This window comes from Lotus japonicus, chromosome 1, assembly GCF_012489685.1.
Source record: "Lotus japonicus ecotype B-129 chromosome 1, LjGifu_v1.2".
Classification (NCBI taxonomy): domain Eukaryota; kingdom Viridiplantae; phylum Streptophyta; class Magnoliopsida; order Fabales; family Fabaceae; genus Lotus; species Lotus japonicus.
Window position 1 is genome coordinate 26,595,686 of NC_080041.1, and position 25,469 is coordinate 26,621,154.

The 25,469-nt window shown below is 37.3% G+C and overlaps 2 protein-coding genes across 12 annotated transcripts; both read left to right on the plus strand.

The window, feature by feature from the left end:
• Window positions 1–3,669: 3,669 nt before the first annotated feature.
• LOC130731297 (F-box/kelch-repeat protein At3g23880-like) lies at window positions 3,670–4,851 on the plus strand. The gene has a single exon (XM_057583542.1). It carries the CDS (start codon window positions 3,670–3,672, stop codon window positions 4,849–4,851), a length of 1,182 nt encoding a protein of 393 aa, XP_057439525.1.
• An 11,749-nt stretch (window positions 4,852–16,600) lies between these two features.
• Window positions 16,601–23,978, plus strand: LOC130734297 (F-box/kelch-repeat protein At3g23880-like). Of its 11 annotated transcripts, none has more exons than XR_009017882.1 (5): window positions 16,601–17,944; window positions 19,824–19,880; window positions 21,734–23,008; window positions 23,095–23,127; window positions 23,503–23,978. XR_009017882.1 is itself a non-coding variant. In XM_057586645.1 (3 exons), the coding sequence occupies exons 1-2, from the start codon at window positions 16,738–16,740 to the stop codon at window positions 19,874–19,876; spliced, it is 1,260 nt and encodes a 419-aa protein (XP_057442628.1). In that variant the 5' UTR covers window positions 16,601–16,737; the 3' UTR covers window positions 19,877–19,880; window positions 21,734–23,978. The 11 variants fall into 11 exon arrangements, 2 of the variants coding, with proteins under 2 accessions (XP_057442628.1, XP_057442629.1); XR_009017886.1 differs by having other exon boundaries at window positions 21,734–22,947; window positions 23,074–23,127; XR_009017887.1 differs by having other exon boundaries at window positions 21,734–21,856; window positions 22,913–23,008; window positions 23,095–23,977.
• Window positions 23,979–25,469: the final 1,491 nt, after the last annotated feature.

Here is a 25,469-nt window from a genome sequence, read left to right on the forward strand (position 1 = left end):
GTGCCTTCTTTCTGTTAATGAGGAGCAATGGGTATGGCATAGACGGTTAGGGCATGCCAGTATGAGAAAGATTTCTCAGCTGAGTAAGCTCAACCTTGTCAGGGGCTTACCCGCTCTGAAGTTCTCTTCAGATGCTCTTTGTGAAGCATGTCAGAAAGGCAAATTCACAAAAGTCCCGTTTAAGGCAAAGAATGTTGTCTCAACCTCAAGGCCGTTGGAACTTCTGCATATCGACCTGTTTGGACCAGTGAAAACTGAGTCTATAGGTGGCAAAAGATATGGGATGGTCATTGTTGATGACTATAGCCGCTGGACATGGGTAAAATTTCTATCTCGCAAGGATGAGTCTCATTCTGTGTTCTCTACCTTCATTGCCCAAGTGCAAAACGAGAAGGCTTGTAGGATTGTGCGTGTCAGAAGTGATCATGGTGGAGAGTTTGAGAATGACAAGCTTGAGAGTCTGTTTGATTCCTATGGAATTGCACATGATTTCTCTTGTCCCAGAACTCCTCAACAAAATGGGGTTGTTGAGAGGAAGAACAGAACTCTTCAGGAGATGGCTAGAACCATGCTCCAAGAAACTGGCATGGCAAAGCACTTTTGGGCAGATGCAGTAAACACAGCATGTTACATTCAGAACAGAATCTCTGTGAGACCAATTCTGAATAAGACTCCTTATGAATTGTGGAAGAATATAAAACCCAACATTTCTTATTTTCATCCTTTTGGTTGTGTTTGCTATGTTCTAAACACTAAGGATAGATTGCATAAGTTTGATGCTAAATCTTCTAAATGTCTATTACTTGGTTACTCTGATCGATCTAAAGGTTTCAGATTTTATAATACTGATGCTAAAACTATTGAAGAATCTATTCATGTTAGATTTGATGATAAGCTTGACTCTGATCAGTCAAAGCTAGTTAAAAAGTTTGCAGATTTGAGTATAAATGTTTCTGATAAAGGCAAAGCTCCAGAGGAAGCTGAGCCAGAGGAAGATGAACCAGAAGAAGCTGACCCCTCTTATTCACAACCTCAGAAGAAGAGCAGAATCACTGCGTCTCATCCTAAGGAATTGATTCTGGGTAACAAAGATGAACTAATCAGAACCAGATCAGCCTTCAGACCCTCTGAAGAGACTTTGCTCAGTCTAAAAGGATTGGTGTCCTTAATTGAACCCAAGTCAATGGATGAAGCTCTTCAAGACAAGGACTGGATTCTGGCTATGGAAGAAGAACTGAATCAATTTTCCAAGAATGGTGTTTAGAGCCTAGTGAAGAAACCTCAAAGCGTTCACGTGATTGGAACCAAATGGGTTTTCAGAAACAAGCTGAATGAGAAAGGAGATGTAGTCAGAAACCAGGCAATGCTAGTTGCTCAAGGCTACAGTGAGCAAGAAGGAATAGACTATACTGAAACGTTTGCTCCAGTAGCAAGACTGGAAGCTATCAGACTACTGATCTCATTCTCAGTGAATCACAACATTGTTCTTCATCAGATGGATGTTAAGAGTGTCTTCCTAAATGGTTACATCTCAGAGGAAGTCTATGTTCATCAACCTCCGGGTTTTGAAGATGAGAAGAACCCTGACCATGTTTTCAAATTGAAGAAATCTCTCTATGGTCTGAAGCAAGCTCCTAGAGCATGGTATGAGAGACTCAGCTCATTCCTTCTGGAAAAATAAGTTTGTAAGGGGTAAAGTAGATACAACTCTCTTTTGCAAAACTTACAAAGATGATATCTTAATTGTGCAAATTTATGTTGATGATATTATATTTGGATCTGCTAATCCATCTCTATGCAAAGAGTTTTCTGAGATGATGCAGGCTAAATTTGAAATGAGTATGATGGGAGAACTAAAGTACTTTCTGGGTATACAAGTTGATCAAACACCAGAAAGAACGTACATCCATCAGAGCAAGTACACTAAAGAACTTCTGAAAAAGTTCAACATGACTGAATCTACAATTGCTAAGACTCCAATGCATCCTACATGCATCCTGGAGAAAGAAGATGCAAGTGGTAAAGTTTGTCAGAAGCTCTATCGTGGTATGATAGGATCACTTCTATACTTAACTGCATCTAGGCCAGATATTCTGTTTAGTGTTCATCTATGCGCTCGTTTCCAATCAGATCCGAGGGAAACCCACTTAACTGCTGTTAAGAGGATCCTGAGATATCTGAAAGGTACCACTAACCTTGGCTTGATGTATAAGAAAACATCAGAGTATAAGCTTTCAGGTTACTGTGATGCTGATTATGCTGGATATAGAACTGAGAGAAAAAGCACTTCTGGAAATTGTAACAATGAAAACAACTAGAGGTAACAATGCTCAGAAAGGATTTGAAATTTCCCAGAAAAAAACTAGAAGTAACAATGCTCAGAATGTAACAATGAACACCTAGATCTGTCTCAAGCGATTTCCCCAAACTTGATAATGAACACCCACTGGCTCAAGCGATTTTCCCTGTCTCAAATCCCTTTCGATTTTTCTGGGTTGTTGTTCTATTGTTCTGGGTTCTGTTCGAATTGGGTCACTAGTGGTTCCCAGATCTGGGATCTCGAAGGAGATCGATCCCAGAGAGAAAGAGATAGATCGAATGAGAAGGAAATGAATCCCAATCAGATGGGCGTTAATCGCCCCCACCACCGTTCATAGCCCAACGTTCGTCGCGCCGTAGAAGCTCCTCTGCCGAACCAGCAAAACCGCTTTCATCTGCGAACCACACACCACCAATGAGGAAAGGAGAATGGACAGATGGAGAAGGGAGAGTGGTGATCATGTGACAGAGCATCTCAATCTGCAACAAGGAAGGAAAAGCGACCGTGGCGGCGGAGTGGAAAGGCAACGCGGCGGCGGCATCGGAGGCATGAGGGAAGACTGAAGACCTAGGCAGAGAGAATGAGAGGGTATTCTTGTATTATTCATGTATTTATTTTTTTTGATTTTTTTTAACAGGTAAACATAACCTGTTATAGCAGGTATTTTTTGGTCTTGCATGGTGCAAGACCTAGGGTGCACTTGCACCCTAACAGCCACCCAAACTACGTGACACTAAAATCCTCTCTAAGGAGAGAAACAATCTCAACAGGAAGAGAAACCAAATCTATGACAGTACATTGTAAACCAAACTCAATTCCTGCCAGTTAATCCTCTGGTTTGTTTCCTTCACATGACAAATCTTCACATGACAATTCTATGAGAGAAGAAGATGAATGTCAATCAACACACTACTGTAATGATGAAAATCGTCTTTTCCATTCCCAACAACACGAACTAAGTACAAACAATCAACCCCACAAATAACTTTGTGCCAATTCTTGCGCCAAAGAAACCTCAACCCCACCAAGGCTTGGGAATGTATATAAATAAGGAACATATTGTTTAAAAACTATGGATATCCAAATGTCTATATTTATTTATTTTATTCTCAATTAAGTTAACAAATTATTCTTTTCAAAAAAAAGTTAACAGAAAAATAAGAAATATAAAAACGTTTTAATTATTTGAGATACCAAAATTAATTGTTGAAATTAAAAAGTAGAAAGAAAAGGGTTTAAGAAGAAGCACTTGGTTACGCGCAGGTGAGGTTTTACGCTCGTTACGAACAAACTCAACTGCCAATTCTTTACCTCAATCAAGAGTCGTTAAAGCTATGCCCCCTTCAACAATGGCGATTCCTGATGATGTTGCCTTCACTATTTTGTCAAAACTGCCTCTGAAATCCCTCAAGCGATTCACACTGGTTCACAAATCATGGGCTGATTTACTTGAAATCCCTTATTTCATGACCATGTTGTGCAGCAAATTGGTATCGAAACATCAATCTTATTACGACGATACATCTCTTCTTCTCTTAAAGCAGAAATTAGATGGCACCCAATGTCACGGTACATTGTATTCACTTTCAGGTGACAAGCTTGAGAAAACACTCAAATCAGATTGGCTTCCATATCAAGAGCATGGCAGATTCCATAGTGTTTCGGGTTCCGGTATTCATGGCATTCTTTGTCTCCACGAAGCACCAGACCGTGAGTTTGTATTGTGGAACCCAGCTACTCAGGAATTCATAGCTACTCCTCCCAGCCCTCGAGAGTCTCTACCTGATCTGGAGGCTTATAGTAAAATTACTACTCATGGATTTGGTTATGATCATGTTACAGATGACTTTAAGATCGTTCGGCTTATAACTTATTATCCAGATAATGATAATGATAATGATAATGATGATGATGATGATCGCCAAGATGAGGACGGAGATGAGCCAATGATCCCAGAGCCCTTGTGGGAGATATATAGCCTAAAAAGCAACTATTGGAGGAAACTTGATGTTGATATGCCTATTATTACTGGAGACGGTGCTGGCATGGGTTGTGACATTTACATGAACGGAGTGTGTCACTGGGTGGGTTACAATCTGTCAAAGGACTATGGTTTTGATACACATTTGGTGTCATTCAACTTTAGCAAAGAGATATTCTATACAACGCCCTTACCGTTAGATGATAGAAAGGTGCAGAATTACTTGGCCGTGTTAAATGAGTCCATTGCGTTGATATCAAAACATGAAGAAACAACAACTCTAGACATATGGATTTTGGGTGAACTCCGTGTGAAAGAATCATGGACTAAGCTTTTCACTGTTGGACTTGGACCCTTGCATGGCTTTGGAGTTCCTATTGGAGTCGGGAAGACAGGCGATATATTCTTCAGAAATAAAAATGGTGAACTAGGCTTGTTTGATTTAAGGACCCAGATGCTCAAGGAGATTGCTGCTACAGAGCTGGTAGATCATGATCAGATAATATTCTATAAGGAAAGCTTTTTTCCGATTGGAAGAACAGGTTATTGATTGTTTTTCTAGTCTAAGCTTAAGGCTTTACTCATTGATGGCTATTAAGATTTATTAGCATATTGAATGGTTAGAAGTTAGAAGTCACTTGTATACAAGTTGGCTCTTCAATTGCCCACATATCTTATATACTATCAAATATATGAAAAAGAATTGAAATGAACTGATTATGATTTTCCTATATCTATCCTTGTTGGTCGCAAATTATGATTTTCCTGTTGAAAACTGATTACGGGATTGAGAAGCTGGTCTGGACATGTTCTGAACTTGAGAAATCTGGCTTTGGTATTTAGTTTTTACTTTTTTGTAATGTTTTAACATACTCTTTTTTTGTGTCATATGGTCTCTGATTCATGCTACTGGTAGTTGCAACAGTTACAGTCATGTTATATGAGTTGTTGATGTGGCTCCAACTTATGAAACTATTGTTACTCATTCAATGAACCTACCATTTTTTCCATTTGCTCTTGATTTTTCCACTGCCTTATTCCATAAGTCCTTTAATTATCAGAGTATTAATTAGATAGGAAACAGAGGTTGAGAATTTGTCAGTCCTCTCTGAAAGCATGGATCAAAAGATATTCATAAAACTTTCATGGACTCTTATCCTGTATGAGTTAGATTTTCCTGGATTTTTGTTTGTTATCACTTATCACTCAAGAGGCCTCCCATTGGTTAGAAAGATGTAAGTAAAAGTCCCTTTGTACATCAAAGATGAATACTACTTTGCATATATTGCTAATACTTAAGATTCACCAATCAAGGAATTGATATACTCGAAGAACTAGTATGTTATGTCAAATTACACTCGAAACACCATAATTCAGGTAGAGTTAATATATTCTTATGTTATTATGCTAGTAAATATATTATATGGATGATACCCATCTAATATAGTGTGGATAAAGCTGAATTTTATTTACATAGTCACATGTGCATTGATTTGTCACCAAGCCATGCGATAGTTGTATTCATTTACTTTTTTCTTTGATGGTACACTACTACATTTAAGCACTTTGCTTCATTTTCGCTTGTGACCTTCATCAATGCATAATCTCCTTATATTCGCATCTCTTACATATAGTGAGGTAGGTGGAGTTCAATTCCTTGGCCCTTTTGTTTTGTAATTTAAGAAGCTGAAGGCAAAGATAGAGCTTTTGTCGAATGGTGATGCCGTGACTGTGTAAAGATCAGGAGATTAGTGATGGACTGATGGTTATAAAATCTCTCTTACTATTACTTTCGTATTTTCCTTAGCAGATGATTCATGGACTCTCTAGAGGGTGTGGACTCTCTTGTATTATGCTATGGTTCCCATTTTGGGGATTAGGGATTTGTAAGAAATAATATCAGATTTCAGGGTGGTTCTATCACTTACATGCTAACATCTTGTTCCCAAATTTTGAAAAGTACATGAGCTACACGTTCTCAGTCTTGTTCTTGAAAAGTATATAGCTCTAGTTTTAGTTTTTTATTTTGGTGGTGAATTTCTGTTAACCCATATCTTAGACCCTCTGGCCTTGATGTGCCGCCAATGTTTTATTTTTTCTTGCCTCCCTCACTGGATATGAAATCATAGTATACTTGCATAATATTCTACACAAATCCATATAGGAAGGACACTACTAATAAGTAATAACTGTTGCATTTTAACTTCAATGCTAAGGAGCTTTTCTTGGTAGATTGTGATCCAAATCTTTATTATGTTACATTACTTGAAAGAGAAGTTATCTGTTTTCCATGTTGTTAATTGCAGCAATTACCATGCTGAACTAAGCTTTTGCATCTGTCTCCATGTGGGTACGTTTCATTCTTATTCTTAAATTTACAATATCGAGTTACTTTGTTTCATGTGTCAACGATTTTATTGTAACATTTGATGCATGTCCTCAAGTTCAGGTTCTGTATAGACAGGTGTGAATTTTTGTTAGAGGTTGTGTGGTCCCTGTCATCAGGAGGTAGTAGGCTATATTAGCTTGTCCAAAGCTTGAGTCACATGGCATGCTGCAAAGTACTTACTAATATGTCTTCTCTTAATAGATAATTAGATATTGTATAATAACATAATTCGATATGTTACCAGAGCTTTCTGATTCAAGTCTCCCTCTGGTTTACTAGTTTAGTTTAGGGTTCCAGCAGTCGTAGGCTACCCCTTATTTTTACCGGTTAGATTTCCGGAAGCAACCACCGGCCGCCACCACTGCTGCCGGCTGCTGCTACCATAGCCTGCTGCTGCCACCACCGCGATCAGCCGCCTCTGCTGCCACCGCTGACAATTTTTCTGGGTTTGCTTGTTTTTCTTCCAGGATTCCTCTTCTGTGGTTTGTTTCTGTATTTGAGGTGTCTTGTTTCTGTTTTTTGGCCTGTTTCAGTCGGTGAGCCTTTCGTTTGAAGTGTGTTTAGATTTGTTTGGTTGCGGTTGTTTTCCCTATTTCTGGTTGTTCTTTTTTTCATGGAGGATTTGTTGAAGGATAAGTCTCCCAAGGGTATTCGCTTTTTCTGGGACTCCTGTTATCACTTCTAAGAAGTTGAATGAGGCAAATTATCTAGATTGGTCCAATGCTGTTGAGATCTGGTTTTTGGGTCAAGGTTTGTCAGAGCACCTTACTAAAAAGTGTGCTGATATTGATGCTTCTGAGAAGAAGGAATGGGAGAAGGCTGATTATCAACTTGTTTCTTTATTATACCAGGCAATTGAACCTAGACTGATTGTTCACTTTCGTCCCTACAAAACATGTTATGATGTGTGGAAAAAGGCACAGGACATCTATGCTAATGATATTCAGCGGTTGTACGATTCAGTACGTAATTTGGCAAATCTCCAGATGACTGATCTTAATTTGCCGTCTTACCTGAATAAGGCACAATCTACCATTGTGGAGCTGAAGTCAATGTTGGTTAATGACGATTTGAAGAAGGTGTTGGAGAAACTTGACAATATGTTCATGGTGTTTGTTTTGCATGGTCTCCATAAGGATCTGGAATCTGTTCGAAACCAGACCCTTACTAATCTCAATATTCCTAAATCGGAGGAGCTTATTAACCATTTACTTCGTGTCCCGTCATCTGCCACTTCAGCTAGAGTTGAATCTCATACAGCCTCTGACTCCTCTGCTCTCATATCAAATTTTTTTGAGTCAGGGGGTCGAGGCCGTGGTCGTAAAGGTGGTGGACGTGGAAGAGGAGGTAGAGGAAATCTCCATTGTTCTTACTGTAAGAGGGATGGACACACACAGGATCGTTGCTACTCTATAGTTGGATTTCCAAACAAAACTGCTAATGTCGCACAGTCTATGGAGTCCAAGGTTGAATCTGATGGTGCAAAGAATCACTCATTCTCAGCCGATGAGTACAAGGAATATCTCCAGCTGAAGGGCGCTCAGCAATCATCTTCATCAGCGACTGTTGCTCAAACCGGTAATTCTACGGTTTGTTACTCTCATTCTACACCTGTTGGATCATGGGTTTTGGATTCTGGTGCCTCAGATCATCTCACGGGTAATCCTTCCTTTTTCTCTAACTTATCATCACCCAAAACTACACACCATGTTACCCTTGCAAATGGCTCGAAAGTACAAGCCACCGGTGTTGGACAGACATCACCTCTTCCTACACTACCTTTGAGTTATGTTCTATTGGTTCCCGGATGTGCTTTTAATCTTATTTCTATCAATAAATTAACCAAATCATTAGGTTGTGCCATAACTTTTACCTCTGATTCCTTCTTCATACAGGACCGGAGTACGAGACAGATGATTGGAGGAGGATCTGAATCACATGGACTCTATTATCTACAACAACCATCTCTGCAATTTGTGCAGCTGCTGTTGAGTCTCCGAGTTTACTTCACCGTCGTCTGGGACATCCGAGTTTGGACAAATTAAAGAAGATGGTGCCTTACTTGTCGCAGTTGGAGTCTTTGGAATGCGAGTCATGTCAGCTTGGGAAGCATGTTAGGTCGTCTTTTCCTAGTAGTGTCAATAAAAGGGTCATACGTCCATTTGATGTCATTCATTCTGATGTTTGGGGTCCAAGTCGTGTTTCTTCTATCTTAGGATATAGGTATTATGTCAGTTTTATTGATGATTTCTCCAGGTGTACTTGGATATTTTTAATGAAAGATAGATTTGAGTTATTTAGTATCTTTCAAAATTTTTGTCATGAAATTGAAACTCAATTTGATAAGAAAATTAGTGTTCTGCGAAGTGATAATGCTAAAGAGTATTTTTCTGATTCCTTTAACTCTTTTATGAAGTCTCATGGCATTATCCATCAGTCTAGTTGTCCACATACACCCCAACAAAATAGGGTAGCTGAGAGAAAACATAGGCATATTGTGGATACAACTCGTACTAATGCACCTTTAAAGTTTTGGGGGGAAGCTGTTTTGACTGCAGGATATTTGATAAATCGGATGTCATAATTTGTTTTGGGTAATCAGATTCCTCATTCCATGTTGTATCCTAGGGAATCTTCATTTTGTGTTTCGCCTCGTGTCTTCGGTTGTACTTGCTTTGTTCATGATCTTTCACCAGGTCGTGATAAGATGTCTGCTCGGGCTGTCAAATGTGTCTTTTTAGGTTACTCTCGTGTTCAAAAATGGTACAAGTGTTACTCTCCATCCACACATAAGTTCTACACTTCTGCAAATTTCACGTTCTTTGAAGATACGCCTTACTTTGTTACAACTGGTCAATAATCTGATCTAGATATCTTTCCTGTGGTCTTACATGTTCCTCAGGTGTCTATGTCACCATCTTCGGTCATTACTTCCCAAGTAGACACTTCCACTCCATCAGCGCCGGCTCCTGATATGTCTCGTTATCGCATTACTTATGAGCGTCGTCCACGTCGTACAGTAGAGGATGAGCCCCACGACTCAGTTTCTGCATCAGATGAGTCTTGTGATTTGGTTCCTCATCCAGCCTCCTCTCCTGCTCCGGATCCTGTTGATTTGCCCATTGCCCTCCGGAAAGGTAGTCGTTCTACTCGTAATCCTCATCCTATTTATAATTTTCTCTCATATCATCGCTTGTCCCATGCATACTACGCTTTTGTTTCTACCATATCTTCCATTACTGTACCTAAGACTATACAGGAGGCCTTATCTCACACAGGTTGGCGTCAAGCGATGATTGACGAGATGACATCTTTAGAGTCTAATAATACATGGGAGCTTGTTCCTCTTCCTGCAGGGAAATCTATTGTTGGTTGTCGTTGGGTCTTTAATGTTAAAGTAGGCCTTGATGGACATATTGATCGATTGAAGGCTCGTCTTGTTGCCAAAGGGTACACTCAGGTTTATGGCTTGGATTATAGTGATACTTTTTCACCAGTTGCAAAGATGGCGTCTGTTCGTTTATTTTTTGTCATGGCTGCTATGCGACATTGGCCCTTGTTTTAGTTAGATATTAAAAATTCCTTCTTACATGGTGATTTGGAAGAAGAGATCAATATGGAGCAACCACCAGAGTTTATTGCTCATGGGGAGTCAGGACTAGTTTGTAAATTGCAAAAGTCCCTGTATGGTCTGAAACAATCACCCCGAGCTTGGTTTGGCCGTTTCAGCAATGTTATTCAACAGTTTGGGTTAGTTCATTGTGAAGCGGATCACTCAGTCTTCTACAGGTGTTCATCCTCAAAGAGGTTCATTTATCTTGTGGTCTATGTGGATGATATTGTAATCACTGGTGATGATCAAGAGGGCATACAAGCTCTTAAGCAGCACCTGTTTCAGCATTTTCAGACTAAGGATCTTGGATCTTTGCATTACTTTCTTGGGATTGAGGTAGCTGAGTCAAAGTTTGACATTGCTATTTGTCAAAGAAAGTATGCGCTTGATATTTTGGAAGAAACAGGCGTTCTTAACTGCAAGCCTGTGGATACTCCTATGGACCCTAATGTGAAGCTTCTGCCTAACCACGGGGAGCCTTATTCTGAATCCAGGAGATATAAGAGGTTAGTAGGAAAGTTGAATTATCTCACAATGACCAGGCCTGATATATCATTCTCTGTTAGTGTTGTCAGTCAGTTTTTGAACTCTCCTTGTAAGAGTCATTGACAGGCTGTTATTCGGATACTTCAATACATAAAAGGGTCGCCTGGAAAAGGTCTGGTTTATATTCATAGAGGTCATACTAGTATTACTAGATATTCAGATGCGGATTGGGCAGGTAATGCAGGTGATAGGAGATCCACCTCTAGTTATTGTGTTTTTATTGGTGGAAATCTCATCTCTTGGAAGAGTAAGAAACAAAGTGTTGTTGCTAGATCAAGCACCGAAGTTGAGTATCGTGCTATGGCTCATACTACGTGTGAGCTCTTGTGGTTGAAGCACTTACTTCTGGAGTTGAAGTTTTGTGCGATTACTTTTATGAACTTAGTATGTGTCAATCAGTCAGCTTTATATCTTTCTTCTAATCCGGTTTTTCATGAACGAACAAAACATATAGAAGTTGATTGTCATTTTATTAGGAAGAAGATTCTTTGTGGTACTACCAAGACTTCTTCTGTTTGCTCTCAAGATCAGCTGGCTGATATTTTTACCAAGTCTTTACGGGGTCCCCGGATAAAATATATATGTGACAAGCTGGATGCATACGATTTATATGCTCCAACTTGAGGGGGAGTGTTGAGATATGTAGATAAAATAAATAGGGATAAATATATTTAGTATATTTTATCTTGGCTTAATAGCTCTTTTGGTCCCACTTATCACAATTTTGCACTTCTGGTCCCTTTAGGAAAAAATTAGCAAAATTAGTCCCTCACATTTACACACTTTTGCAGTTTTAGTCTAAATAGGGATCATTTTTGCAAACAAATAAGCAATGTGGAGGACTAAAAGACTAAAAGTGCAAAACCGTGATAAGTGAGAGTCCAAAAAAGCTATTAAGCCTTTTATCTTTTATTAGGATAGATCTTTTCCTTATTTAGCTATCCCTAAACTCTTGTATATATATATATGTACTCAGCTTCATGAAATAATCAATCAGAATATTTCATTCAAGTTGGTATCAGAGCCTATCCTAGATCTATTTGTTGTTTGTTGTGGAGACTTCCCATATTTGGGGCACCCGTTGTTGTTGTTCCCACGTTCCAGGTTGTTCAATCCTGGGCGTGAGGGTGTGTTAGAAGTCCCACATTGGCCAGAGATAGAGTATAGATAGCTTTTATAAGGGTTGTGCAAACCTTAACTCTTGAGCTAGCTTTTGTGATTGAGTATAGGTCTCCCAATTCCTAATGCAATTGAAATTTAACTAAGGAGCTGATTTGTATGGATCTCTCTTCAAGATGTTAAAATAGCCTTTATCTTTATTGGCAAAAGTCTCTTTAATAGTTTATTATACTCAGAACTCCATTCCTTCATCTCACCTTGGAGAATCAATTTATGGAAAATTATTTTTGTTTTCATACATGCAAAATGTCCTATTTATTTCTCTTTCTACTGAAGGATGCTTGAAAGTTCCATCTTAATAATTTTTTGACTCAAAGCATTGCATTCAAAACAGCACAAGGGGTGCTAACCCGAATACAATGAGAAAGAGAAAGAGAAGACTGGTAAAAAAAGGACTAGAACATGAGTGAACAATAGTTACATGAGAGAAGGAAAAATAAGAAAAATATGGGAAACCAACAAAAATGCCAAATAAATGATATTCGGTCCCTTCATGGAAGACGCAGACATAAATATATGGGCTATAAGTAGATCCCCAAAGTGAAGCACATCTCCACTGTATCCAAATAGCGTACCATCGCGTAACATAGTGAGAAAACACAACCCAGACAAGCCTTTTATGCACAGCAAAGCACCACACCCCAATTCATGAAGAAACCGCAGCATGTAATCAAATTATTATAGAATTTATGCAGCACATAGGGTTCATAGTCCACTCATATATTGAAGCATGAAAGTCTCCACTAATTACTTTTTGCCAGAGGCAAGATTTAAACTGAGCCAACTCCACCATCCTCTCAACCTCTACGCCTCCCCTTAAATACTGCATTATTCCTATAAAACCATAGAGAGTCAATAACCGCAATCCAGATCATGTAAAGAACTCTTGAGAACTCCTTCCCACCACCCAAACTATGTCCAAACTGTAAGAAATGAGCCTCAACATCATTAAGGAAGCACTTCTTTTCGACCTATGAGCAGAGCCTGAACTTATTCTCTTATTTAGGAAGTGGTCTTTATTTTTAGTAACCTTACTAACTTTCGTGAAATTGGCAATCCAAGTTAAGATTTTAAAATGGGGAAAGGTTGGCCTTTCAAAAGAACTAGCATTTCTCAAATGAAAGTCTAGGCTTTACTCTCAAGCATCAGCCTAAACATGTGTTGGGCAAAGGCAAATATGGTTTATATGTACGTTAAAGAAAGACACATTTATAAGTTTTACTCTTTCTTATTTTCCTCACAGGCTTGGCTCTGCCTCTCTTTTCTTTTCTACCATGGGAATTGTTCGTGCTCTACTCCATCTCCACCTTCTCTCGGCACTAAACACTGTCTCATCTAAATTTCTTGTTCTCCACTTCCTCACACTCAAGCTTCTCATTTTTTTTTATTTCAGTGATCAAATGCAAAATCTCTTTCTCTAGGTGTTAGATATGTTTCTCTTCTTCTCTTTTGATCAGGTAAGATTTCTGGTTCTGGGTTTGATATTCTAATTATGAATTTCTCTATTTCTCATCTCTGGAAATTAAAGTTTTCCTAAATTTTGAAATAAATTATGGACATTCTACTTGTGACATTCTAATTGTTTAAATATAATTTTAGATTAACAAATGGTTCGATGAAATGTTAGAAAGATTACTTTTGTGGTACTTTAATTATTGTGTTCTTGGTATTTTTGTTGATAGACTTTATGATTCCCATGACAATTCATAGGACTGCAATTCCTTCTTTGGCGAATGTTACATTACAGCAGTGAAATAGGTTGTGTATGGTGCAAGAGCTAGGTCTATTTAAATTAGACAATTTTTAAAATATTAATTTAAATACTTTGCTGATACATATGAATGAAGTATCTAAGAATATCAATATCTGATACAAATACATAAAGAGTAAGCTAGTAGAAGTTGTGTCAATCCAGCCAGCCACTTGGAACTGGCATGTGGTACTCCCTACTTGTGTGCCCGTAGCAATCTCACCTAAACCGCCCCCGCTCCGCTCGTATCGTATTAAAGTCCACCTTATTTAGTGTTTTTAGCACCGAGGCCACAAAAAACAGGGAGTTCTCATCTTAAAAGGTAACGTTGAGACCCGAAATCCTTAGGCATGAAGAGTGTTGGTTACCTTGGTTGTTGGAGAAATGACTTCAAGGCTCCTTATAGACATCGCCAAAGTCCTCGGAGAGCTGACACACACTTGCAAGCTTTACCTTCATTGTCCGGAAACCAAGCTTCTCCTAGAGACACACAATCAGAGCCTTCTCCCAAGGTGAACACATATCCTTGAAAATCGATGGGTTAACCAATATCTTTGGCAACATCTCTTTACCATCCTCATAATCCACCATTATTCTTCCTTGCTTAATCAACTTCTCACACTTCTTTGGAGGCGTAACTATGCCCCATCCCATCAGTTTGTCTCTAAAGGGAAGTTTCTCAGAACCGTCTAGGTCCGATGGCTCAACCGTGCCACGATGACCTCCCGAAAAATGCTCTCCACCTCCACGACTAGTAATTTTCTAGATATTTTATTTTAGCATGGTTGAGGCAAAGTGTGTATTAAGGAGCTGTTTGACTTGTATTAATATTTAAATATATATTTATGTATTTACATTGAAAATTTATTTCATATTTATGGATTCAAATCTATTGTTTTATCTGTTCAAAAAAAAAAATCTATTTTTTCATACATAACTGAATATTTGTTTTACAGCAAAAAAGCTTTATTTTGATAAAAGGTTCTTGGGAACAAACCTCTCCCAAGTGAGGAACCCAAACTGGAACTAGAAGAAACCACTCAAAACAGCAGTCTTTAACACGCCAGAAGGGAGAAAAGAAAGCTAAGCAACAAAACAGACAAGGCGGAAGGAAAAAAGGAAACAACAAAAAGCAATACACACATACAAAACACACAAAAAAAATAATCGTAGAGGTAACCAGAAACAAAGAAAACCTCAAGGCACTAAAGGGAAAAAACGAGACTAAAAAGAAGCCCCCCATCACAAGCCAGCTCTTCCTCGATCTATGTGCACCAAAGGCCCAAGGAGGACAGAAAAACCAGTACATGAAACTGGTCTAGAAACAAAAGCATCACGCAATGCACCATTCATACTACATCAAACAGCCAAAACACAGATAAATAACACAAAGGCAGCAGAGGTTTATGGCAGCAATGGCACCGGGATTCTCAGTGAAGAAAATCAGCTCCATGATTAGAGAAATGACCAGATTGGTGATGATCTATCTCGGCCAGACTTTGCCAAATAATCCGCAAGGTGATCGGATTCTCTAAAGATATGAAAAACACCTACACATTCAACTTCTTCAATGAGCATATCAATCGAGATCAAGTTGTTTACAAGCTTCCATGGTCTATGTTCTTTATTTGTAATCCACCCAACTACCATAGCGGAATCGCTCTCCACTATAATATGATGAATCTGATTTACTTGGCAAAACAATAAGGCATAGTGGACCGCTTTGACCTCTGCTTCAAAAGCCCGTAATTCACCCACTGACATAGAGAAGACGCCCCTCTGTCGTCTAGTAGAATCTCTAAGGACTCCACCTATGCAGCTCTTACTTGGGTTTCCAATTGAAGAGCCATTAACATTGAATTTTAGAATGCCCTTAGGTGGTGGGTTCTATGTCTTAGACCGAACACTCGTCCGAGTTTTGTTTACCCTCAAATCAACAAAATTGAGAGTAAATTCAGTGAGAGAATAAGGGCATTCTTTCCACCATGCCTTGACCCACCCAATATCCTTACAATATGCCAATTCCAAATTGATTCTAAGCAGAACTGACTGTTCTGGAAAATATGTCAATCTCATACATAACTGGATAAATAAATCTATGCGATGTTTTAAATCCATTTTTCTAAAATTACTAACAACATATCATATTATATACTCCACCATTTCCTAATTATAAGACCTAGTTTTACATTTTTCATTTTCTTAAATATAAGATCTTTTACAACAATCTACCAAAAAATAATATGAAATAATATATGCATTTTTTTAAAATCAATACACTAATTAGACACATTTAATGCTTCCCTAATAAACACAACTTTTTGTATTAAACTATTATAATTAGGAACGAAGAGAGTATTATACAATTGTTCATCGGTTTCAATTTAATATATAAAACAAATATGGATTAGCACAACTGGTCACATATTTCAGGTTTAATTATCACATTCTCATAATTCAAAGGGTTTGAATTTTGTTGGTTCCGTAAAATCCAAGTTAGCAACTAGCAAGCAACCTGCCTTGGGGACTCAACCATTCTACCAATTTTTTTTTTAAAAGTTAACAACCGATTAAAGGTAATAAATACTCTTGTGAATATAGAAAACTCATTGGTCAGCCCCTACCGTTTAGTGCGCTGACCGTGTGACGAGATATTAGTCTCACAGCTGTCGGTTGTGGGGATACCTTGGTCAAGACAAAAATATATATATATTTTTTTGAAACGACAAAAATATATATATATATAATTTATTTTTTTTAATTAATTGAGATATCAAAATTTAGAAACTAGAAGAGAAAAAGCGTTTAAAACTAAAGAACTTGGTGCAGGCGTAGCAACGCTCGCTGGTTACGCGCAGGTGAAGGTTTTCCGCTCATTACGACTACGATCCCTCACCGATGCAAACTCATTCATTCTTCATCTGAATCGAGAGAAGATAAAGCTCTGGCCCCTTCAACAATGGCGATTCCTGATGATGTCGCCTTCACGATTCTGTCGAAACTGCCTCTGAAATCCCTCAAGCGATTCACACTGGTTCACAAATCATGGGCTGATTTACTCGAAATCCCTCATTTCATGAGCAAATTCGTATCCAAACATCACTCTTATCACGATGATACATCTTTCCTTCTCTTACAGCAGCAGCCATCAGATTTCATCCATTATCACGGTTCATTGTATCTGCTTTCAGGTGACAAATTTGAGAAAACAGTCAAATCAGATTCGCTTCCATATCAAGAGCATCGCAGATTCCTTAGGGTTTCGGGTTCCGGTATTCATGGCATTCGTTGTCTCCATGAAGTACCAGACTATAAGTATGTATTGTGGAACCCAGCTACTAATGAATTCAGAGTTACTCCTCCCAGCCCTCGAGAGTCTGTACCTTATTATGATCCATGTATTACTACTCATGGATTTGGTTATGATCATGTTACCGATGACTTTAAGGTCATTCGCCATATAACATTTTATCCGGAATTTGAAAAAGAAGATCATAGGGAACCAGATGAGGACGAAGATGATGATTGGCAAGTTGAAGTTGAAGTTGAAAATGATCGGCAAGATGAGTCGATGATACCAGACCAGTTTCCATGTCCAACATCACAGCCCTTCTGGGAAATATATAGCCTAAGAAGCAACTCTTGGAGGAAACTGGATACTGATATGCCTATTATCGGAAGTGGTTCCGGTATGGGTTATGACATTTACACGAACGGAGTGTGTCATTGGTTGGGTTTGAATAAGTGTGGTTTAGAAATATATTTGGGGTCATTCAACTTTAGCAATGAGATATTCTACACAACGCCCTTACCGTTAGATCTGGCTGATACAAGGAAGCAGAACTACTTGGCAGTGTTAAATGAGTCCATTGCATTGATATCAATACATGAAGAAACAACAACTTTTCACATATGGATTTTGGGTGAGCTCTGTGCAAAGGAATCATGGACTAAACTTTTCACTGTTGGACTTGGACCCTTGCATGGCTTTGGGCTTCCTATTGGAGTAGGGAAGATGGGCGATATATTCTTCAGAAAAGAAAATGGTGAACTAGCCTTGTTCGATTTAAGTACTCATATGCTCAAGGAGATTGCTGCTACAGAGGTGTTAGAGTATGATCAGATAATAATCTATAAGGAAAGCATTCTTCCGATTGGAAGAACAGGTTATTGATTGTTTTTCTAGTTCAAGCTTAAAGCTTTACTCATTAGATTAATGATGATGTCTTTTAAGATTTATTGAATGTTAAGAAGTCACTTGTATACAAGCTGGCTCTTCAATTGCCCACATGTTATATGCTATCAAGTAGGCTTAATTACACTTTTGTGAATAGATAGTTTTGGTTTCCCCAGTTTCAATTGAGATTGAGCCAATTAAGCCCTTATACTTTTAAAATTAATCAAATTTAGTCCAACAGTTAGTGTGTCATCAGTTATTAATGAAATTCGCTGACATGGAGAACTCTAATCTTAGCTGTCATATATATTGCCAACATTGCCACATATGATATTTTATTTGGTTTTATGTTTTAACCAAATTAAATAAAACATTTGAGGTGCTCGTAATTCTTTTGTCTTTATGATAGTTGACAGAAATCGAAAAATTCTCACTTATTATGTTGAATATTCATGGAGCTCGTAATTCCAGTACAAGTTTGTTGTCAAGGATCTTGGTATGGCGGGGGGAAGATTCACATGGTATAGGAGGGAAGCAGGGAAAGTATAGTGGCTAAGAGGCTGGACAGGGCTGTGGCTGACCCGGAATGAAGGCTAGCTTTTCCCTGAGGCTTATGTTGAGCTGTTAACTAGAGTGCAATCTGATCATAGTCCCTTACTTTTGAAGTGTTCTCTGGAAAATAAAAATCAGGGACTAAGTCCTTTCAGATTTCTTGTTGCTTGGGCCTCTCATGAGGAGTATAAGGGGATGGGGGAGAAAGCTTGGAAAGGTACATATGGTGATGTTACTTCCAAGTTTGCTAAGGTGAAGGAGGATTCTATCCATTTCAATAATCAAACATTTGCGAAGGTGAAGGAGGATTGGATGCTTTCTTCCACCATGTCCTGTCTTGAAGCTAAGTTACAAGAGGAATATTGGGAGTTACAAGAGGAATATAGTGAGGTTCTGAGGGAGGAGGAACTTTTGTGGTCTCCAAAGTCTAGGGTGGTTTCAATCTTTCAGAAGTTCCTCCCTCTTCTTGTTAATCTCTCTCTCTCTCTCTCTCTCTCTCTCTCTCTCTATATATATATATATATATATATATATATTAGTTTGCTTCTCTCTTTCTGCTTTCTGTCTATGGGAAGTTGAGAACCTAAAACAATATTTGTGTTAGTTAAGCCATAGTTAATTATATAATAGTTAATAGGAGAGTCATTCTTTGCTTTTCAATACCTTTCTCAAGCATTCTTCTTATTCTTGCATTAATGATTAATAAAATGTGTTTAAATCCATAGAGAACACTGTCAAAGAAGGTGCAAGGAATACCTTGAGAGTAAAAAGAGAGAAAAAATAAAGTCAAAGGAGAATCGCTACCAATCTTCAATCTCAATCCCAAAATCTGAAATATTTACTATGTATGAATGCATGTATACATTTAGTGTATATGTATTAAAAAATTCCATTTCCTTTACTTTCTCTCTACCTTCCCAAATCTACATGTGAAATTTGTATAATTGTGTTGCTTTTGTTTTGAGTAATGGATGATGCAGGGTGTTATTAGAATCAATGAATTCATATATTTGAGTGATATAGTACAAAATGGCGATGATAGAGTTTCACAAGGTTCATTTACAATATTCTTCTAATTAGTAGTAGATGTGACCATAAATGCCTTTGACTCCTATAAAATTGGAGTTGTCTCAGACTAAAGCTAAATAAGTTGTTTTAGTGGCCACTTTCCGGGTTTTCTTCTATCCTCGCAAATTATGATTTTCCTTTTGGCTACTGGTTATGGGATTGAGAAGCTGGATTGTTGCACTTTTTACTATTTTGGCTATTAGAATTTGTTTTTATCCAAATGGAGTTATATTTTCTTTTGGTTGCAGTTGCTGGCGAAGGGATTGGAGAAGTCCGGGTTTCACCCGGATGCCATAGCTGATCAGGTAAGAAACTGGTTGAGGATGTCTTTATTTTTTATAATTTTTTTCTGAAATGCACTTGATGGAGGAATTTGAAATTTCTTATCGCAAAATTATTGTTTGATTTGCAATGAAGTTTGGCAGTTAATGTCAAGAAGACCAGTCACAGTATTCAATGGGGGTTTAGAATAGAGTAATATTCTATTCTACCATCTAAAGCATTCTTTTTTAACTTTGCAACTTGGAAGACTTTGGTTAGTTACTTTAAACAAATTGCTAAAAATTTACTTCATTACTCATTGAAGATTTCACACAGTTCTAGAAACATTGAAGATAGAAAAAATTATAGCCTATCATTTTAAAAGTTACTTAGGTTTACTGGTGAGCCATTTCAAGTCAGCTGTGTTCTAGTCGTGGATAATGAGATTGAAAGCGTAGTTTGGCAATGCCATATCGACATGTATTGTAATATACAAACATGATTGGAAAAAAAACAAATCAGTGATAAGTGATAACAATTTTGATACTCTGTTCACAGGTTACTGGTGTTCTACGTGCTATTACTAATTTTCATGGTGACTAGTGTTAGGAATACTGAATTACTGATTGTATAACTTTGTTATTATGCTTTCAGTTCTATTGTATTTCCTTTCAGTATTGTTAAGTCAGTTAGTGTTGTTTAGCTTGTTGTAACAAACTGTAACAAATTCAATCTGAGTTACTTATAGCTCTTGTGATTGATCATTGCAAGTTTTGTTTGTTAGCTAAACTTCTTTGCTCTCTATAAAAGAGCTATCTTTGTAATCAGAATACATTTCTCTAGACACACTCTCCCCGATTTCTTAATGTGGTATGAAGAGCTTAATCTTGATCCTTTCCATGGCTTCCACACAAAGCACTATAGAACAAAGTTCAATCTTTTGCTTCCTGTGTATGTGTTAGATTTGAAATATGTTCGTCACATGTGTTTTTCTTGGTTGATTTGTCTGGCTTTGTCATTTCCTTCTTACTTTTTTGTAATGTTTTAACATACTCTCTTTTTGTCATAGTCACTGATTCATTCTACTTTTTTTTTTATTGTTGTAATTGTCAAACTCTGTTATGTGAGTTGTTTAGGTGGCTCCAACTTATGAAATTATTGTTACTCATTCAATGAACCTACCATTTTTTCCATTTTCTCTTTGCTTTTTCTCTGCCTTATTCAGCAAGTCGTTTAACTATCAGAGTGTTAATTGGCTAGGAAATAGAGGTTGAAAATTATTCAGTCCTCTGTAAAAACATAGATCAAAAGATATTCATAAATCTTTCATGGACTCTTATCCAGTATGAATTAGATTTTCCTGGATTTCTGTTTGTTATCACTAAAGAGGCCTCCCATTGGTTAGAAAGATCAAAGATGCTAGTAAAAGTCTCTTTGTGCATCAAGGTGAATACTACTTTGTTTAGATTCCTAATACTTAAGATTCACCAATCAAGAAGTTGATATGCTCGAAGAACTAGCATGTTATGTCCAATTATGGTCAAAACACCATTGTTCAGGTAGAGTTAATACATTCTTATGTTATCATGCCTAATAACTATATTATATCATTACATGGATGATGCCCATCTAATGTGTGGAAGATGAATTTAATTTACATGGTCACATGTGCATTGATTTGTCGCCAAGCCATGCCCATCTAACGTAGTAGTTGTATAATTATGTTCATTTCCTTTTTTTCTTTCATGGTACACTACTACATTTAAGCCCTTTGCTTCATTTTTTCTTGTCACCTTTAATATCTTATTTCCATTAACTACTTTGAATTTTGATTTTAATTTAAAATTTTATTAACATAAATGCATAATCTCACTCACTTTGCATCTCTTACATATAGTTAAGTCGGTGGAGTTCAATTTTTTGGTCCTTTTGTTTTGTGATTTAAGAAGCTGAAGGCGAAGATATATCTTTTATGGAATGTCGATGCAATGGCTGTGCAAAGATTGAGCGATTAGTTAAGGTTATGAAATCTCTCTTTTACTACTACTTTCTTATTTGCCGTAGCAGATGACTCATTCACCTTTTGCAGTATATATTGTGGATAATGTGTATAGTATCAGGGTCTTACATGCTGACATCTTGTTCCCAAATTTTTGAAAATACAAGAGCTACACGTTCTCAGTCATGTTCTTTGAAAAGTATATGGCTCTAGTTTTAGTTTTTTATTTTGGTGGTAAATTTCCGCTAACCCATATCTTAGACCCTCTGGTCTTGATATGCCCCCAATGGTTTACTTTTTCTTGTCTTCCCTACTGGATATGAAATCATAGTATACTGGCATAATATTCTACATCAGTCCATGTTGGAAGGACACTACTAATAAGTAATAACTGTTGCATTTTAACTTCCATGCTAAGGAGCTTTTCTTGATATATTATTGTGAACCAAATCTTTATAATTTTTTACGATACTTGGAAGAGAAGTTATCTGGTTTCCATCTTGTTGATTGCAGGAATTACCATTCTCAACTAAACTTTTGCATCTGTTTCCATGTGGTTTTCATTCTTATTCTTCAATTTACAAAATAGAGTTACGTTTTTTCATGTGTCAATGATTTTATGGTAACATTTGATGCATGTCCTGAAATTCAGGTTCTGTATACACCACAGGTGTAATTTTTGTATGAGGTTGTGTGGTGTCCCTGTCATCAGAAGCTATTAGGCTATATTAGCTAGTCCAAAGCTGGAGTCACATGGCATGCTGCAAAGTATTGATTAACATTTAATGCTTGTTGTCATGTGACTTAAAGCTTAGTTAGTTAGTTTGGTCATTGTTGTCTTCAATTAAAAATCTTTAATTGTTTGGATATTGTTTGTCTTCAGTTGAAATTTAACTAAGGAGCTGATTTGAAATGGCGAAATGTTGCTTTTCAAAAGAACTAGCTCTTATCATATGAAAATCTAGGTTTTACAGTCAAGCATCACCCTAAAGATGTGTTGGGCAAAGGCAAATATGGTTTTTATGTAGGCTAAAGATGTGACATGTATCAGTCTCACCGTTTCTTCTTTCCTCACAGGCTCGGCTCTGCTTCTCTTTTCTGCCATAGAAATTGTTCGTCTTCTACTCCATCCTCCCTCTCCAGCTTCTCTCTGTGTGCTAAACAGTGTCTCATGTAAATTTCTAGCTCTCCACTTCCTCATACTCAAGCTTCTCATTTTTTTTTATTTCATTGATCAGATGCAAAATCTCTTTCTCTAGGTGTTAGATCTGTTTCTCTTCTCTTTTGATCAGGTAAGATTTCTTGTTCTGGGTTTCTCTATTTCTCATCTGTGGAAATAAATTTTTTTCCTTAATTTTGGAATAAATTATGAAAATTCTATTGCTGACATTCTAATTTTTTTTTATATAATTTTAGATAACAAACTGTTCGATGAAATGTTAGAACGATTGCTTTTGTGGTACTTTAATCACATTGTGTTCTGACGTAGTATTTTGCTTAATAGACTTTATGATTCACATTACTGCAATTTCTTTTTTGGTGAATGCTACCATACAATAGTGAAATAGGTTGTCTATGGTGCAAGAGCTAGGTCGATTGAAGTTTTAGAACAGATATTGTGGAAATATATTAAGTTTACATCTTTAAATCTCAATTTTGTTATGTAGGTCGGAAAATCCAGGAAGTCAAAAGGGTAAGAAATGGTGCATTATGGAGGAATTTTGCTTAGCCAAGAAATTCTAGCTAAGCAAAATTTTGGTAGCAACAAATGAGTTTTGAAAGCATCTGCTTGCTAAGCGAGTAGGGATTTTCTTCGCATGAAGTAAGATAACTATTGAGCGAGTTTTGTCTCGCTAATTAAGCAAGTTGAGTTGGCCTTGGCTTCATTTAAAAGCTGGAAAATAGAATTTTAAGCAACTTCTTGGCACTTCTACATATCTTAATAAGTGAGAAACACCAAAGAGGCTTGGAGATTGGATCTTTGGTACAAAGGAGAGCTGGAATTATCCATAAGGAATCACAGATTGTTCGGTTCTTCTTAGTTTTCTTCATCCAAGTTTGTAAAGCTTCCATGAAAATAGAAAGTTAACTTATCGCTTTTTGTTTGGATTAAATGTAAGTACTTGACTTTATGTCATTTTGATATATATATATATATATATATATATATATATATATATATATATATATATATCTTAGTTCTATGCATTGATTCAGTGGTTTGTTCTTATTTTTGTTAGATATAATCATGTAAATAGGGAAACAAGATATTCTTATTATATTTTGTATTTATTGTTCATTTATGATGCCTAATATATATAATGACCCTCGTTGTGTAGTTTAGACACACAAATTTAATCTAATTTTGCCTCTCGGTTTCTCCTATTTTTACATGGTATTAGAGTAGTATCATCCTTCGTGACCTATGTCATCACTATTCCACGGTTGAAAGCATGAAGAAAGGCAATACTAATTTGCCGTCAAACCTGATGGATCCATTATCATTCGATGCATATCTTTTCTCGGAAATCGTGTCTCCTCTCAGGTTTTTGACTTTTCCCTTTGTTGTGTTTCATTCCACTAGTTTTCCTTTCTTCCCTTTGTCGTGTTTCATTCCGACAGTTTTTTTAACCTTACTACCTGTCGTGTTTCATTCTGGCAGTGTGTCTGACTTGACTACATGTCGTGTTTCGTTCCGACGTCTTACCTGACTACATGTTGTGTTTCATTCCAACATTTTTTCCGGATTACCCCTGTTGTATTTATTTCAACGGTGTTTTTGGCTTTTATCTTTATCGTGCATCATTCCGACAGCTTTCTCAACCCACTTTTATCGCTACCTAGCCACACCGACCACCACCTTATCACCTATCCCTAGTACTTTCAGCCCCGAACGACCTTCGCACGTGCTTATATGCGCCCCCTTCTTCTCTGCGCGTGAGTTCACACACTTCCTGTATCACTAGTGTGTCGTGCCAAAGTTCTGGTTCGCTAGACTCTCTCTCGTTTCCCATTCCAAATTCACCCTTACTTCATTTTCTTCTTGATGGTGTTGCAGATCTGACTTTCAAGCCTCAGTTTTGTTGTTCTTTTGGGTGTTTCTATCTCCTCTAATGATGCTTAGTCGTATATCCAAATCTGAGTTTTTTTTTTCTGCTTGAAGTTTCTCTCTTCGGCAGCCGCTCCTCGTGTTAATTATATCTATTAAGTAGAATATTTTGTATTTATGGTTATTTGGTAATCTAATCATATAATTAGAAAAGTAATCATGTACATAGGGAAATAAGATATTCCTATGACATTTTGTATTTATTGTGCCTTTATGGTAATGACCCTCATGTAGTTTAGACACACATATTAAATCTAATATTGCCTCTCGGTTTCTTCTAATTTTGCATTCTTCATGTCATGGTTTACTTTGCGCACCTAGAACATGTTATTTAATTCGATCTTGTGTAGGGAACTTAATGTTTTTGAGTCTAAAATAGAATAAATCACCTACTTAGATTGATATCTCGGGATAAAATTAATTCAGTTAGTCGCTTAAAACATCTTTGTTGAGCATCCAAGGATTTGGTGCTTAGGAAAGAAAACTATAATTCTCCTCGCATTAAAGAATTGATGATAATGAGAG

Excerpts from the sequence above, each read along its gene's own strand:
- LOC130731297 (XM_057583542.1), top strand. The coding sequence starts at position 3,670 with ATGGCGATTCCTGATGATGTTGCCTTCACTATTTTGTCAAAACTGCCT.
- LOC130734297 (XM_057586645.1), top strand. The coding sequence starts at position 16,738 with ATGGCGATTCCTGATGATGTCGCCTTCACGATTCTGTCGAAACTGCCT. Across the intron at positions 17,945-19,823 it reads TCTTCCGATTGGAAGAACAG|TTGCTGGCGAAGGGATTGGA; the intron begins GTTATTGATTGT and ends TTTTGGTTGCAG.